The 16,372-nt window shown below is 42.0% G+C and overlaps 1 protein-coding gene across 4 annotated transcripts in view; it reads right to left on the reverse strand.

The window, feature by feature from the left end:
* Positions 1 to 295: 295 nt before the first annotated feature.
* The window catches only part of LOC140492091 (RUN and FYVE domain-containing protein 1-like), an 83,075-nt gene continuing 66,998 nt past the window's right edge, over positions 296 to 16,372 (reverse strand). For all 4 annotated transcript variants that reach the window (XM_072590817.1, XM_072590820.1, XM_072590819.1 and 1 more), the window contains one exon: positions 296 to 1,281. In XM_072590817.1, the coding sequence (XP_072446918.1) occupies positions 1,138 to 1,281 (144 nt within the window). In that variant the 3' untranslated portion in view covers positions 296 to 1,137. The remainder of the gene's footprint in view (positions 1,282 to 16,372) is intronic.

The raw sequence follows: 16,372 nt of genomic DNA on the forward strand, positions 1-16,372 counted from the left end.
CCACACTGTAGGGATTCTAAATTCCTCTCTTGTGCCTGGGAATATATCAACTGGGGAAATGTTGTCTGTAATCATAGTCCCCCAGGGGCTAGTCGTAACACCCTGAAAACAACAAGCTGTAGTGGCCATTCTCAACTTACATTTGAGATTTTAAATCTTGGGATATCTTAGTAAACGCAGTTTCCTGTTCTTTGCTAGGTGACTGTAGATATATTTGCACGAGAATATTTTGCAAAGTTGCATATGCAGCTCTAATCAGTGAAAACCGCAGGCTGAAGAGAATGAAACGGATCAGTTTTCTATTGAAGAGTTTATATTCAAGTGAAGTATATAAGAAATATACAAATAGTACATAGAGAAAGGATTTTATACATTCATTAGGACACCCAGTTGAATGATAAAGCGGAATCAACAAAAAAAAACATACAATTTTGTTAAATATGCATGCACTTTTTAATCCGCATAATAACAGCAGATTCTTATGCATTGTTCTGGCAAAGTTGTGGTTTGACTGGTTTGATATTTGCAAAATGCAAGAGCTACGCTATTTTATTTCTAGCAGTGTAATAAGCCATATTATTAAATTCATACATGTAAATTCTACAGCTTCAATACAGGTATTGCAATTTGTTATGGAACAAAGGCACATGAAGCCATAAAAATAGCTCTGAAATACAAATACATTATGGCACTGCAAACATGAAAAATAATTCTAACTTCAACCAACATAATCAATTTTGTTGACCATAAGTAAGTGGAATTACATCAGTTGGTGGTAGTGTAATAATGGCCTACACAATTAAAAGTATTCTTGGGGAGATGAAAGGAAAAGGGAAAAAAACAATTTGATATCAAGAATAAAATATATTCTGGACAGATTTTGTAATAAAGATTGTGAATTACCTCGAGTGAATTATCAACATTTTGATTTCAATTCTAATATTCAATTTAAGTTGCAATTTGGTCAATAAGTTAATGCAAGCCCTTTAATTTGTCCAGTTACATGAAAATATTCAGATGAGTTCCAGAAAGAGATATTGGCATATAGAACCTAATTTCTTTAGCAGCTTTACTGATGCAGTAGAGCTTCAAAACAAAAAAGCTAGCACTAATGGCTGGTTATAAATTCAGTTGAATTCAGGAAACATTTGAAGAACACCTCTGTAGTAGTAGCGTATGGCAAGTGTCACAGACCCGCACAGGTTTAGGATATGAAGGAAGTGCCAACTCATTGCTAGAACAGTTGTTGCAGAAGATATCCCCACAGTTTCGACAGTGATGCTAATGGTAGGAAGAGAGAAAATAAGGAAAACATTAGAAGATGCATTTAACCCAACACGTTTAAAGATTGGATCTATCCCCTCCTCCCAGTTCATCAACCCACAATGGGATATCTTCTCATTTTCCTTAACTTGATCTGATGGCATTACATGATTCTAGAAAGTTTTGGAAGGCTATTCCAGTGTGAGAGCCAGATTTGATTTCATTTAACAATCAGACACTTACTTTGTATTCAGCAACTGAAAATTTCAGAGCAGAAACCTTGATCACTTTTTCCTGCCATACCCAGCCAAGTAATGGAGTTCAGCTGCAGTAATTTTCACAGTACACATTATGTTTTAGAAGGTCAGTGGAGCAGGACTCAACATGGATTCCCAATCCTAGTTTAGTCCAATTCCTTAGCCACCAGAAAATCCCAACAATATCATCTTTGCTTCAGTGTTAGCACTCACTGAACAGAAAGATTGAGATTGGGTTTATAATGCTGCATTGTTTGAAGTCACCGTCTTTCTAATAAGTTAAAGCAAAGTTTGCCCTTCAATTTGAATATATAACTACCGACCCCACATTCAGTTCTCAAAAATGCATCATTATACATTTTTCCTCATTTTCATTTCAAACCCAATTGTAGCATATGGGCAGTATGAACAGGTATTTATGCTGTAGCAACACCCATTAATGTTTCATTAATATAATAAAACATCCCAAGACTTTGACAGGGCCCCTGAGAAGCAAGGTTTTTGTTTCTGAGCTGCATAAGATGATATTAGAGCAGATGAGCAAAGGCTTTCAAAGATTTAAGGAGCTTCTTGAACGGAGTTGTGCATGTGTAAGAGAGACACAGAAACAGATTTGTTTCTGTGTCAGAGACGTTCAAGTACTTCTAAATAAAAAACATGCTCGTAATATAGGAATTATGGCAGGCAACTTTGTGCATAGCAAGCTCTCAAAAGTAGTAAAAAAAAAAGAGAATAGTAAATATTATCCGGGTATAAATCTTCTGTTATTCAAAAGAATGCCTTAAGACATTTTACTAGAGACCAAAAAACCTGCAGATGCTGGAATCCAAAGTAGACAAGAGGGAGGCTGGAAGAACACAGCAACCTAGGCAGCATCAGGAGGTGAAAAAGTCAGCGTTTTGGGTATAACCTTTCGTCAACTCCTCCACCTCCCGATGCTGCCTGGCTTCCATGTTCTTCCAGCCTCCAGCTTGTCCACATAGGACATTTTAGATCCACTGACAAGAGGCAGATAAAGCCTTGGTTCAGTGCATCAGTAGAAGGTAGGAGGTCTCAGTTCATTACTTGTTTTGCTAATTAGCTGACTTCAGTCAGGATACTGGCAGTAATTCATTAGTCTTCTGTGCCACAAACATTTACAAATAGAAATCAGCTATGATTCTCCACTCAACCTCCAGAAATTCCTGTCAGCAACCATGAGCTGAATTTTTTTTTGGTAATTTCACACAGTTTCAGGGAGGGTTACTCTCCTTGAGGTTAGTGGGCTTTCTCTCACTACCATCCCAAACTCAAATAAATTAATTACGGATTTCACCCTAATGACCAATGCTCACCCAAATCTACCACTCACCATACTCAAAAGACCATGCCATTGTCAGGATGTTATAGAATAGGCTAGCATCCTTGGTACCAATGCCATCTTCAAAAAGGTTCCTGTGCACCCAGACAAGCACAGTATGGTTTGTGAAATTTGCCCTGAAATGTGGCAATAAGGGGAAATCAGAGCCATGTTAACAGACAGGCATCTGGAGGTCTTGGTTAATGATGTGGTGCAGAGGAGAGGCCTCCCCCTCTTCCAAAGTTGACAGAGGAGACTATTCTAGTAAACCCTGCCAGTTTGGTCAGAGGTTGTCAACCAAATCATTGAGATCTGTCTAGAGAAATGCCCAGAAGTGAAGGAAAGTCAATTATCTTCTCTGCTCAGCTAGTGTAAGTGCCCGCACATAGTCAGTCATACAGCATGGAAACAGACTCTTTGATCCAACCCAATCAAGCCAACCAAGTTTCCCAAACTAAACTAGTCCCACCTGCCTACATTTTGTCCTCTCAATCTTTCCTAATCATCATGTACCTATCCAAACATCTTTTAAATGTTGGAATTGTACCTGTACACTTCCTTTGGCAGTTCATTCCACATTCAAAATTACCCTTTGCTATTCACCATGTCTATGCCTATGATGTATAAACCTCTATAAAGTTGCCCCTCAACGTCCTACACTCAGTGAAAAAAGGCCCAGCCTATCTTCAGAACTCAAATCTTCAATCCCAGTAACATTGTTAAATCTATTCTGAACCACCTCCAATTTAATGGTAGTCTTCCTATAACAGGGCAACCAGAAAATGTACACACTATTCCAAAAGTGGCCTTGCCCACATCCTGTATAATCTCAGCATGTCCCAACTCCCATACAGAAATGAAGGCGAGCATGGTAAACAAGTTGTTAACCACCCTGCCTACCTGTGATGCAACTTTTAAAGAATCATGTACATGAACCTCTAGGTCTCTGTTCAACAACCCTAAGCAGGGTCCTACCATTAACTGTATAAATCCTGCCCTTCTTTGTTTTACAAAAATGCAATACCTTGCATTTATTCAGATTAAACTCCACCTGCCACTTAGCCCATTGGCCCAACTGATCAAGATCCCTTTGTAATCTTAGATATGGAAAGCATGGCATTCTAACCAGAACTCAATCAACAAACACATTGGATTTGGATCCCATCTATCGCCCTCTGAGGAAAAAAAAGAGGAAATTACATCACCAACCCAAGGAAACAAACAAATAGAAAGCGGGTCACTGATGATAATGTTACCTAGTATGATGAAATGTCTGAAAACAAACCTTCCAGCTCAACAAGCAAAAAAAAAAACTTACAACCAGAACCTCAACCAGAGCTATAAAATCTTCTCCAAACTCGCGAATATGACTTCCTCATTATTGATTGGAGCTTCAACATATCTTTATTCATCCATTGTTCCCTACTCTTTCTACTCTTTGTTCTTGAGACATAATGACTCTGAATTCTAGTGTTCGCACTTTTGAAAGCCTCCCACTTATCAGTAGGCCCTTTACCTGAAAACAAATTTACCCTAATCAACTTTTGAAAGTTCCTGTCGCAGAAGGTCAAAATTTGCCTACTATAATTAAGAAATTTAACGTTTATACAAAGTCTATCCTTTTCCATAACCATTTTAAAAACTAATAGAACAATAATCACTCATTCAACAGATACCATAGGTGGGCATGCCAGGTGCAGCACCATGCATACCTGAAAAATGAGGTGTCAACCTGATGAAACTGCCAAACAAGTCTACTTGCCTGCCAGTATGAAAAGTGACAAACAGAGCTAAGCGATCCCAAAACCAACTGATCAGATTGAAGTTCTGCAGTCCTGCTACATCCAATGGACAATTAAACAACTCACTAGAGGCACAGACAGCTCCAGAAATATCCCCATCCTCAATGATGAAGAGCCCAGAACAGTGCAAAAGGTAAGGATGAAGCATTTGCAGCAATCTTCAGGCAGAAATACTGAATAGATGGTCCATCTTTGCCTCTTGCAGTGGTCCCCAGTATTACAGATATTAGTCTTCAGCCAATTAGATTCACTCTACAAGATATCAAAAAAATAGTTGAAGAACACTGGACACTGCAAAAGGTTATGGACCCTGACAACATTCTGGCAACAGTACTAAAAGACTTGTGCTCCAGAACTTGCCACTATCCTTATGGAGCTGTTCCAGCACACTTACAACACTCATCTACCTGACAATGTGGAAAATTGCCCAGGTATTTCCTGCACATATAAAGTAGGTTAAATACAACTCAGCCAATTACTGCCCCTTCAATCTACTCTCTGATCAGAAAAATACCCTTTAAAATGGTCTAGCAAGATATTCAGTTGTACCAACCGCTACAAAGTCTCAAAGAAATGAAACTGGACAGATCACAGTCATTGACAGGCACTGGAGAAGGCAATGGCAGAAACAGACCTTGTAGGGTCCTCCTTATTAACATCTGGGAGCTAGTGTCAAAATTGGGAGAACTGTCTCACAGACTAGTCAAGCAACAGCCTGACAGTCATAATCACAGAATCTTACCTTACAAAGACCCAGATAATGCCATCATCATCCCTGGATATGTCCTGTCCTGTGTCCCACCTGGCGCACAGCAGTGTACGGTCAAGAGGGAGTTGCCCTGAGTGTCCTAACATTGACTCCTGATGCCATGAGTGTCTTGTGGCTTCAGGTTAAAGATGGGCAAGGAAACCTCCTGCTGATTACCATGTACCATCCTTCCTCAGCTAATGAATCAGTACTCCTCCATGTTGAGCAACACTTACAGGAAGCACAGAGGAGAGGATGACATAGTCTGGGTAGGGGATTTCAAGATTGGCTCTACAGCATTACCACAGATTGAGCTGGTCGGGTCCTAAAGGACATAGATGCTAGACTGGCTCTGCAGGAGGGAGCGAGGGAACCAAGAGAGAAAAACATACTCTGCCTCATCCTTATCAATCTGCGAGCTGCAGAAACATCTATTCACGACAGTATTGTTAAGACGGACCACCACACACAGTCCTTGTGAAGATGAAGTTCTGCCTTCACATTGAGAATAACCTCCATCCTATTGCGTGGCACTATTGCTGTGCTAAATGGGACAAACTTTGAACAGATCTAGCAACTCAAGACTGGGCATCAATGAGGCACTGTAGGCCATCAACACTAGCAGAATTGTACTCCAGCACAATCTAACTTCATGGCCTGGCATAATCACCCACGCAACCATCATCAAGCAAGTGGAACGACCCTAGTTCAGAGAGCGTAGGAGACCATGCCAGAAAAAGCACTAGGCATACCTGATGAGGTGTCAACTTGGCGAAACCACCAAACAGGACAACTTGCACCCCAAACTGCATTAGCAGCCAGTGATAGGCAGAGCTAAATGATCCCACAACCTACTGATCAGATCTCAGTTCTGCAATCCTACAGTCCTACAACATCCAGTCATGAATGGTGGTGGATAATTAAACAACTCACTGGAGGAGGTAGTTCCACAAATGTCCCCATCCTCAAATGATGGAAAAGCCCAGCACATCAATGCAAATCCAAGGCTGAAGCTTTCACAGCAATCTTCAGGCAGAAGTGCTGAGTGAATGATCCATCTAAACATCCTCTAGTGGTCTTCAGCCAGTTCAATTAACTCAATGTGATATCAAGAACTGGATACTGGAAAGACTATAAACCCTGACAACATTCTGGCAATAGTACTGAAGATTTGTGCTCCAGAACTTGCTGCCCCCCCCCCCCCCCCCAGCAAAGCTGTTCCAGTATCGTTACAACACTGGTATCTACCTCACATATGTGGAAACTTGCCCAAATATGTCCTGTATATAAAAAGCAGGACAAATCCAACCCAGCCAATTACTGTCCCATCAGTCTACTCTTGATCAGTAATGTGATGGAAGGTGTTTTCAATAGCAGCACCAGATCAGCAATAACCTACTCAGTAATGCCCAGTTTGGATTCCACCAGGGCCACTTAGGTCTAGACCTCATTACAGCCTTGGTTCAAACATGAACAAAAGAGCTGAACTCCAGAGGTGAAGTGAAAGTGACAGCCCTTGACATTAAGGCTGCATTTGACTGATTGTGGCATCAAAGATCCCTAGCAAAACTGGAATCAGGTGGCAAACTCTCTGCTGGTTGAAGTCATACCGGATACAGGAAGACAGTCGTGGTTGTTCGAGGTCAATCATCTCAGCTCCAGGACATCTCTGCAGGAGTTTCTCAGGATAGTGTCAGAGGCCAAACTATCTTCAGTTGCTTCAAAGTCAGAAGTGGGGATGTTCACAGATGATTACACAATGTTCAGCACCATTTGAGACTCCTCAGATACTGAAACTGTCCATGTTTAAATGCAATAATAGGTGGACAACGTCCAGGCTTGGGCTGACAGGTGGCAAGCAACATTTGCCACACAAATGCCAGGCTATGACCATCACCAATAAGAGACAAACCAACCACCCCTTGGCATTCAATAATGTTACCATCACTAAAATCCTCCACTATATACATCCTGGGGGTTATTACTGACCAGAAACTCAACTGGACTCAGTGGCTACAACAGCAGGTCAGACACTAGAAATGCTGCAGCAAATAACATCTCCTGCATGCTCAAAGCCTGTCCACCATCTACGAGGCACAAGTCTGGAGTGTGATGGAATACTCACCACTTGGACGAGTGCAGCTCCAACAATACTCAAGCAGCTTGACACCATGCAGGGCAAAGCAGCCCACTTAACTGGCACATCTAAAAGCATCCATTCCCTCCACCACTGACTCTCAGTAGCAGCAGTACATACTATCTACAAGACGCACTGCAGAAATTCAAAGATCCTCAGACAGCACCTTCCAACCCCAAGACCACTTCCAGCTTGAAGGACAACGGCAGCAGATATATGGGAACACCACCACAAATTTCCCTCCAAGCCACTCACCATCCTGACTTGGAAATAGATCACAGTTCTTATACTGTCGCTGGGTCAGAATCTTGGAATTCCCTCCCTCATCATTGTTGGTCAACTCACAGCAGATGGACTGCAGTGGTTCAAGACGACAGCTCACTACCACCTGAACCAAAAATGTCATCCTCCATTACCAACCCCAAATCCTTCCCACAGCATGTAAACCCTGGAACATTGTGCTGGTAGGTCGGTTCATCCCTCAGCCTTATTCCTGGAATAGTTATGATGTTCCAGTCTCAAGTTCATATACAGGTCCTGAAGCTCATCTGCTTTACCTGTAAAGCCCCTTTGCAATGAAATATATGCAGTTTAATTCAGTTATCTAGTTCTGCCTTTTTTTTTTAAAAAAAAGTTCAGAACCTTCATAATCAGTCTATTTGCACAACTATTTAGGATTTCCCCCAACTAGTTTAAAGGCTCTCAACTAGCACTAGCAAATCTCCCCACCAGCGTATTGACCTCCTATCAGTTCAGGTGAAACCCATCCCTTTTGAACAGATTGAATCACTGCGGTCTCTTCTGGAACAGAAACAAAGATCTGAATCCTTGTCCACTACACCATCTCCTCAGCCGTTGACTTATCTGCCCTATCTTTTTATTCCTACTCTCACCAGTGTGTGGCACAAGGAGTAATCCTAAGATCACTACCTTTGAGGTGCTGCTTTTTAACCTTCTACCTGACTTGCTGAATTTACTCTGCAAAGCCTAAACCCTTTTCCTAATTACATTGCTGTGACCAGAGCGTACAGGTTCTCACTCTCCCCGCTGATAATATGCTGCAACCTATTTGAGATGTGCTTAACCCTGGCACCAGGAAGGCATTGTACAATCCTGAACTTATGCTCATGGCTGCAGAACCTCTTGTCTGTGCCCCTGCCAGGAGAATCCCCTGCTTAACACAAAAATTCATTCTTGGTGCTCAAGATCTGGCTGTCACTTCTGTTTTCATTTAAAGGTTTACCTCCACAGTCCCCAAAATGGTCTCTGAAGGGAATAGCCACAGAAGACTCCTGAACTACTTTCGTATCTCACCTGATGGGCGACTCATCTATCTGCCGAACCTGCTGTGTAACCACTTCTCTAAATCTAACTGCCTCTCCAGCTGATTCTGTAAACTTCCAACAAAAAACAGCCTCTGCCTCATGTCCTCTATCAGTTAGTTCTTAAATCTCTGGTCTGCGTTGTTACTACCACTACCACTACCACAACACACGTGGACAAACCCCTCCCACAATCTCTCCTTCCTTATTTATTTATTTCCTTTGGACTGTAAAAGTTCCATACATTTTAAATGAAAAATTCTGCTCTACAAAAGCCAGAGGAAAATCACAAGAACCTCAAAACTCAAGAGCATCCAAGATCCACACAACTCTACTTCTACCAGTTTTTGTTTTAATTATCTGTTACAGCACTCACCCATTATATAACATGTAAAATCCTCCCTCAGTTACACTCACCCACCCCAAGCTCCCACCCTCTTAACTCTACATGGTCTGTGCTGCCTACTCACACACTTAGGAACCCTCACTACTTTACCCCCATGAATACCCACCCATTCGATCAATCTGTCTCTTTCTAACGTCCAGGTTATGATCAAGATGAGTGAGCACAGACAGTAAGCAGGCAACTGCCAAGGTGGGCCAATTCAGAGTTGGGTGCATATCCCTCCACGTAAAATATACTTACAGCAGCTGTTCAATGTTAGTTGCCAGCCTGTTCTGAAGTGCAGCATTAAAATGCAAAAGCGTCCTGTAAATGAAAGGTACCATGGGGTCTTGAGACTGGCAGGCATCAGCATCTGTCAACATGGAGTAAATGCAGCCAGTGCCCCGACATTGTTTGTAGGGTGTCCAAAATGGCAGTCTGGTAGAGCTAGTAGCAAGCTAAAGTCACCAGATATCAGCTCTGACTTTTATGTGAGGAATTGTCAGCATCTAGTTTCTGGATTATGGTGGCAGAATAGGAAGCTGCATATTAGTCAGGCAATGAGGCCAATAATAAGCAGTAATCCCAATTCAGCAGCCTCACGCCACTGCCTAGCAAGAACCCTGTCCAGAACTTAGTTGGAAAATTTGAAGCTTTTTAAGATATTAATAGGAACAAGGAGGTAGAAAGAACAATTATTTCTGCTAGTAGGGGAGTACAAGGCTTGAAGCCTAAAGATTAGCCAGGACCTTTCAGGAGTGAAATTAAGAAACACTTGCATGTTTGGAACTCTTCTGCTAATGTCTAGTGATGCTATATCAGTTATTACAAATCAGAGACTGACGGAATTTAGTGAACAAAAGATATAGGAACTATATTTCAAAGGCCAATATTTTGAAGTTAGGTCAGAAGATTAGACAATCTTATTGAGTAGTAGAATGGTTTGAGGGATAAATGGCCTACTAATGGTCCAATATTCCTGTCCAATATTATAGTGACAGATGCTGACACCTGCTAGCCTCTCAAGAGCTGCATGGTAACTGCCCACCACCAGAAATATCAGAACCTCAACTAGCATTAGTCAATAAATATATCAAATAGACACGTGACTTTTTACAGTAAAAACACTTTTCAAGGATGGTTCTGGAACCATTCAATTTGAGCAAAAACTTCTGTATAATTCCCATTAGGAAGTCTAAATATTTGAAAAGTAGGATAGATGATTTGATTTTGGGAAAGACAGGAAGCGAAATGAAATAACACAAGTCAAAGTAATCTTGGGTAATCCCAGACATTTTTTGGAAGTAGTTTACGGAATTGGACTCCGATCCAGAATTTGCTTGTTTATCTAATGCTCAGCATGACACTATAAACACACCAAGGCATTTTTACAAGTTTCATATGATTTATTTCCTAATTCTCCCTGCATTAGTGTGACGATACTATTGCTATAGAGGTGCATTTTGTCTTTCTTTCCTAACGTGGATTTGAGCCATAAGTGGCAAGCTGTCTCCTCCAGGTTAACTAAACTAAACAGCTTGAGGCACCTTGAAAGCTTTGGTTTTAAAAAAGTTTGAACAATTGACATAACATGAATGGATGGAATTAGGCTCCCACAGAACCAGGATTTTAGCTTACTTTTAGTCATTTCTGGGTTTTGAAGCTGTTGAAGTTGCCATATTTTTCTCTTAGCTGCCAGAATCACATGAAAAACCAACAGTTTTATTGACTTTGTCTTTGCCTAGAGCATGTTTATCCTATGTTACTATGTTGGAACAGTTGCTGTTTAACTGTAGTTAAAGTAATCTATTCTTCTGTCAAGTTTTCCAATAAAGTTACACCAATTCTTACATAGAACATTACAGCACAGGCCCTCGATGTTGCACCAACCTGTGAGAACAATCTGAAGCCCATCTAACCTACACTATTCCATTATCATGTATTTATCCAATTACCATTTAAATCCCTTAAGGTTAGATTAGATTAGATTACTTACAGTGTGGAAACAGGCCCTTCGGCCCAACAAGTCCACACCGCCCCGCCGAAGCACAACCCACCCATACCCCTACATTTACCCCTTACCTAACACTACGGGCAATTTAGATTGGCCAATTCACCTGACCTGCACATCTTTGGACTGTGGGAGGAAACCGGAGCACCCGGAGGAAACCCACGCAGACACGGGGAGAATGTGCAAACTTCACACAGACAGTCGCCTGAGGTGGGAATTGAACCCAGGTCTCAGGCGCTGTGAGGCAGCAGTGCTAACCACTATGCCACCGTGCCGCCAAAGAAAGACAAAATACACCTCTATAGGTTGGTGAGTCTACTACTGCTGCAGGCAGGGCATTGCACGCCCTTCCTACTCTGACACCTGTCCTAAATCTGTCAGCCCTCAATTTAAAGCTATGTCCCCTCACGCCAGCCATCATCCAAAGAAAAAAAGGCTCTCACTGTGCACCCTACCTAATCCTCTGATCACCTTGTAAGTCTCTATTAAGTCACCTTCCAACCTCCTCCTTACTAATGAAATCAGCCTCAAGTCTGTCATCTTTCCTCCATATCAAGCAACATCCTGCTAAATCTCCTCTGCACCCTTTCCAATGTTTCCACTTCCTCCCTATAATGCAGGGACCAAAACTGTATGCAATATTCCAAGTGTGGCTGCACCAGAGTTGTGCGCAGCTGCAACATGAACTCATGGTTCAAACTCAATCCCGCTACCAATAAAAGCTAACACACCGTATGCCTTCTTAACAACCCTATCAACCTGGGTGGCAACTTTCAAGGGTCTATGCATATGGACACAGATCTCTCTGCTCAACCACACTAAGAATCTTTTTGTTACTCCTCCCAAAGTGAATTACCTCACTTTTCCATATTAAAACGCCATTTACCATCTCTGCAGCGTATCCATGTCCCTCTGTAACCTGCAACATCCATTTGCACTGTTCACAACTCCACTGACTTTAGTGTCATTCATAAATCCCTCTATGCCCTCATCCAGGTCATTTTTAAAGTGATCAACAGCAGTGGCCCCAAAACAGATTCTTGCGGTATACCACTTGTAACTGAACTCCAGGATGACTATTTCCCATCAACCACCACCCTGTCTTCTTTCTGCTCACGAATTTCTGATCCAAAGTCGCTAAATTGCTCTCAATCCCCTGCCTCTGTATTTTCTGCAATAGCCTATCATGGGGAACCTTATCAAACGCTTTATTGAAATCCTTATAGACATCAACCGCTTTACCCTCATCCACCTATTTGGTCACCTTTTCAAAAGGACCCAATAAAGGTTCATGAGGCACGACCTACCCTTCACACAACTGTGTCGACCATCCCTAATCAAATTATTCCTTTTAGATGATTATAAATCCTCTCATAATCCTTTCCAACACTTTAACCACAACCGAAGTAAGGCTCATTGGTCTATAATTACTAGGGTTGTCTCTAATCCCCTTCTTGAACAAGGGGACAACATTTGCTTTCCTCAAGTCTTCAGTCACTATTCCTGTAGATTCTTCTTTCTTTAGTTTTTATTTTAACTATAGGTTAAGAATAAAAGAGTGTTTTGCTTAAAGTCAAGTAAAGCCAATTCAACAGCTGGAAAACTGTACTTACACTTGCCTTTAAGAAAGAAAAAGTCAGGTTTGAGGCTATGTGCTTGATACATTTGAAGTGGGTGTTGGTTGTGTCCATAACATTAGTTTAGATACTTTGAAGTTCAGCTCTGCATCAAGCTAGATATTTACTGACTGCTCACTCAAAATCATGAACAAACATTACTGGCTTTCATTGCTGTTTGTTGTTCAAATTCTAATTCACAACAAGTCTCGCTAATTAGATCCTCCCTCAGAGGTCAATTTTAAGCAAAAGCCAAAACAGGGCAGGAATTTTCTACTCCTGCCAGGGGGAGAAGAAACTTGTGGGGGTTTATTTTACGTTGGCCAAGGGAGAGGTAATCAGATTCTCATCATTGAAAAAAACTGTAGCAATCCAGCTCTTCCCCCTTCAGGTCCAGGTTGGGTATGTTACCACCAGGTAACGAGAAGTCTATCGGCATGCATTTACATCTCATTAAAAGTACAACTCACAAACTAAGTTTGCCTTCCTCCTTAACTTTAATCCAAAAAAAAAAAGAGAAACTCAATGCGTCGGAAACAACAGCAAACACAAACCTGCTGAGTCAAGCTTCAGCTACTTAAGGCTATGTACTTGCTCCATTGTCCTTATAGCGAAACTACCTTAAAATGACATGATCAATTGTTGGACTACAACTTCCCCAAGTAGTATGTCCAAGTGACCGAGGCATGCAACCTAAGCCCAATTGACACATGGCAAACAAGGGACAGAGACTGACTTAAGGGCAGGCTTTTGCCCATATGACAGATAGGGTTGCTGTTTACAGCCAAATGGCTGCAAATGGTTTAATCACAAAGCTGCAAAAGCACAAAACAGGGAGGGGCACTATTTGAATGGCATGGAGGCATAAAAAGTAGTGTAGGGGAGAATGGAAGAATCAAGTGTGTGCTCCAGTCAGTCCAATTAGGAAGATTATACTTGGATGTCTGGGGGTTGTTGGCCAGTCAGCCTGGAGCCTGTGCAGGAAAAAAAGAACTTACTGGGGCCAACACTCAAATGAGATTCTGCCTCTGAAGCTGGTGATGTGACAACTAGATACCATAATTGGGATTTAGAACATAAGAGGCAGGGAGTACATGGTCTTCTAAAGGGAGATAAAGGGACATCAAGGTCCAGATTACTTCAAATCAGGGGAGGGGTATGGCTTGGTAGAGACTGTAGAAGTTTGATGTCATGGGGATCTGGACAAGGATAGAGCCAATGGTTACATGATTGTTAACACACTAACGAGAGAAATATGAAAGGTCATGTGGGCAACAGAAATAGCAGATTGGTAAGGGTTGTGTATTTCTCCAAGTATGGTGGACTGTCACTTTAAGAGTCCAACCTTATGATCATTCACCAGCCATTTTGGGCAGGAAACCGCCTAGTCTAATCTTGCTGCCTATAAACACCTCCATAATAAAAAGGTCTTGCTGTTAACACTTCAGCCTTTTAGTCCTACTTGGAACATAATAGAGGGTGGAACAGAAATGCAGAGTAGATCAAACTTAGAAAATCACCATGCAGAAAGTCTCAAACTGACTGTGCAACAAAATTGAAGTACAAATGGCTGCAGTGCATTGGACCATTTTTGTTTTGTGGTGGGGTGGTCAAAATTCTATTTTATGTTGGCCAACTGAAGTGATTCTCTATTAATCAGGATGGACAATCAGGTGCAAATGCCCTCAATTATTACATGCCAACACATCAACAGTCCTTCAAGTAATCCCATTCCAGTGAGATCTTTTGCAGTCAAGCATCTTGGCTGGATGTTGGTACTACACATGGGCGATAGCAAGAGCTTGATCTAAAGGGGAGAGCGTATTGCATGCAGTGTTTGCACAAAGGCCACATTTGAAAGGTTTAGTTTTAACCTCTGACAACAAGCTGACTTATGTGGTAAGAAATGTTCAGTACCCCAGGCAACACACACTTTTACCTGGCTGCCCTTTGAAACCACATAGGACAAAGCTTCCTGTTCAATGCCCGCTGGTTGGGAAAGGAAGCCAGCAGGATATATTGCAAACATCGTGGTGTGACAAGCTGGTAGCACAGAAATATGACCAATCTACTCGACATTGTCTCCACAGATCTTCAAGATGGCAGAGGTCAGCTCAGCCATTCTTCTGATCATTTTACAAATCAGAATGTACCAAAAGCATCAACTACTGTGACACTAGAGTTACAGCAGCACTAACAACAGGAGCTGTCAGGAGCACAACAACCTGCGAAAGACAGCTCAAGAAGAAATAAAAGCAAAGGTCTTTTTATCTGCTAGTGATGTGAAATGAGGAGGCAGGATTCCTGAGGAGATTCCCAGTTGCTGCATTAAATCTATGCACCTACTACTCTAACAAAGTACTGCCACAGTCTGGGATTCAAGGAGGCCTGTGATTCCCTTCAATACGGAGCAGTCAACTTGGAAGAGGCTCCTCAGGCCTGTGTCATCTCACCTGATAACACTAGTCCCACTTCTGCACCCCCCCTCCTCCCCCCAGCGTTCTCTCTCCAGTCCTGTACAATGTTAGGAGCCAACACTGTACTTTTACAATTCCTACAAATTCATTGAGAAAGCTTCCACCATCATAAAGTGCAAAAATGCTAATACTTCCTCATTAAGCTCCTCCCAGGAATGGGGAAGTTACCTCTCATTATTCATAAGAGGGAGTGTACAGGCATGGACATTCCTGATGTAGCAAGACATTAAAAGTATTGAGGGGGGCAGAATTTCCTCGGAAAATGCTGCAACGCTTCCATTTCAACCAATCATGCTGGGACCTTGCAGGGAAGGGAGACTACAGCAGACATTAGAACCCTAAAGTAAATATTAATTTACATGTCACATTTCTATACACTAATGAAACAGCTATGCCACCAACTTGTCCTCAATTTATTTTTATTTGCCTACCACAACAGAGTGAATACCTGACATATAGAGTGGAGGTTGGAGGGATCCTGTTGACTGGTATGCCCTGGTGACTTTGAAGATACTGACAGGTATCATCTGTTTCCTTAGACACTGGAGCAGAGTCTCCTGCAAAGTTGCAGGTAAACCTTACTTGTCCTGCTCTTCTCCAAACCTCCAGTGACCCAAGTGACTGCAGATCAGGTCATCTTCTGAACACCCAGAGATAAAAAGGTCCCAGTGTATCTGTCAATCTTCCTCAGAGCCTCCTGGCATCACCCTTCTCTCTAGCAATCCTCAATATCAGAAACTTCAGATTTCAGTGACTTTGGACATGTTAGTGATGTGATCATTGGATTGTGCCCATTTGTACTCCAGTACAAATATCCACTGAAGTCAGTGGATCTGTGCCGGGGAAAGGGAGGCAAATGCCCTGCCAGAGTGCCTTCGGAGGTCTCAGAGGTTCCGCCCTCAGGAGGTACAAAGTGCTGGAGACCTTCAGGGGCCATGTCAGTTTTGCAGAAAAAATAACTAATTGGTGAAGGAACAAAACCTTTCACGTAGTGTAAATGCAAGAATGGCTGCAT

Source organism: Chiloscyllium punctatum, chromosome 20, assembly GCF_047496795.1.
Source record: "Chiloscyllium punctatum isolate Juve2018m chromosome 20, sChiPun1.3, whole genome shotgun sequence".
Taxonomy (NCBI): domain Eukaryota; kingdom Metazoa; phylum Chordata; class Chondrichthyes; order Orectolobiformes; family Hemiscylliidae; genus Chiloscyllium; species Chiloscyllium punctatum.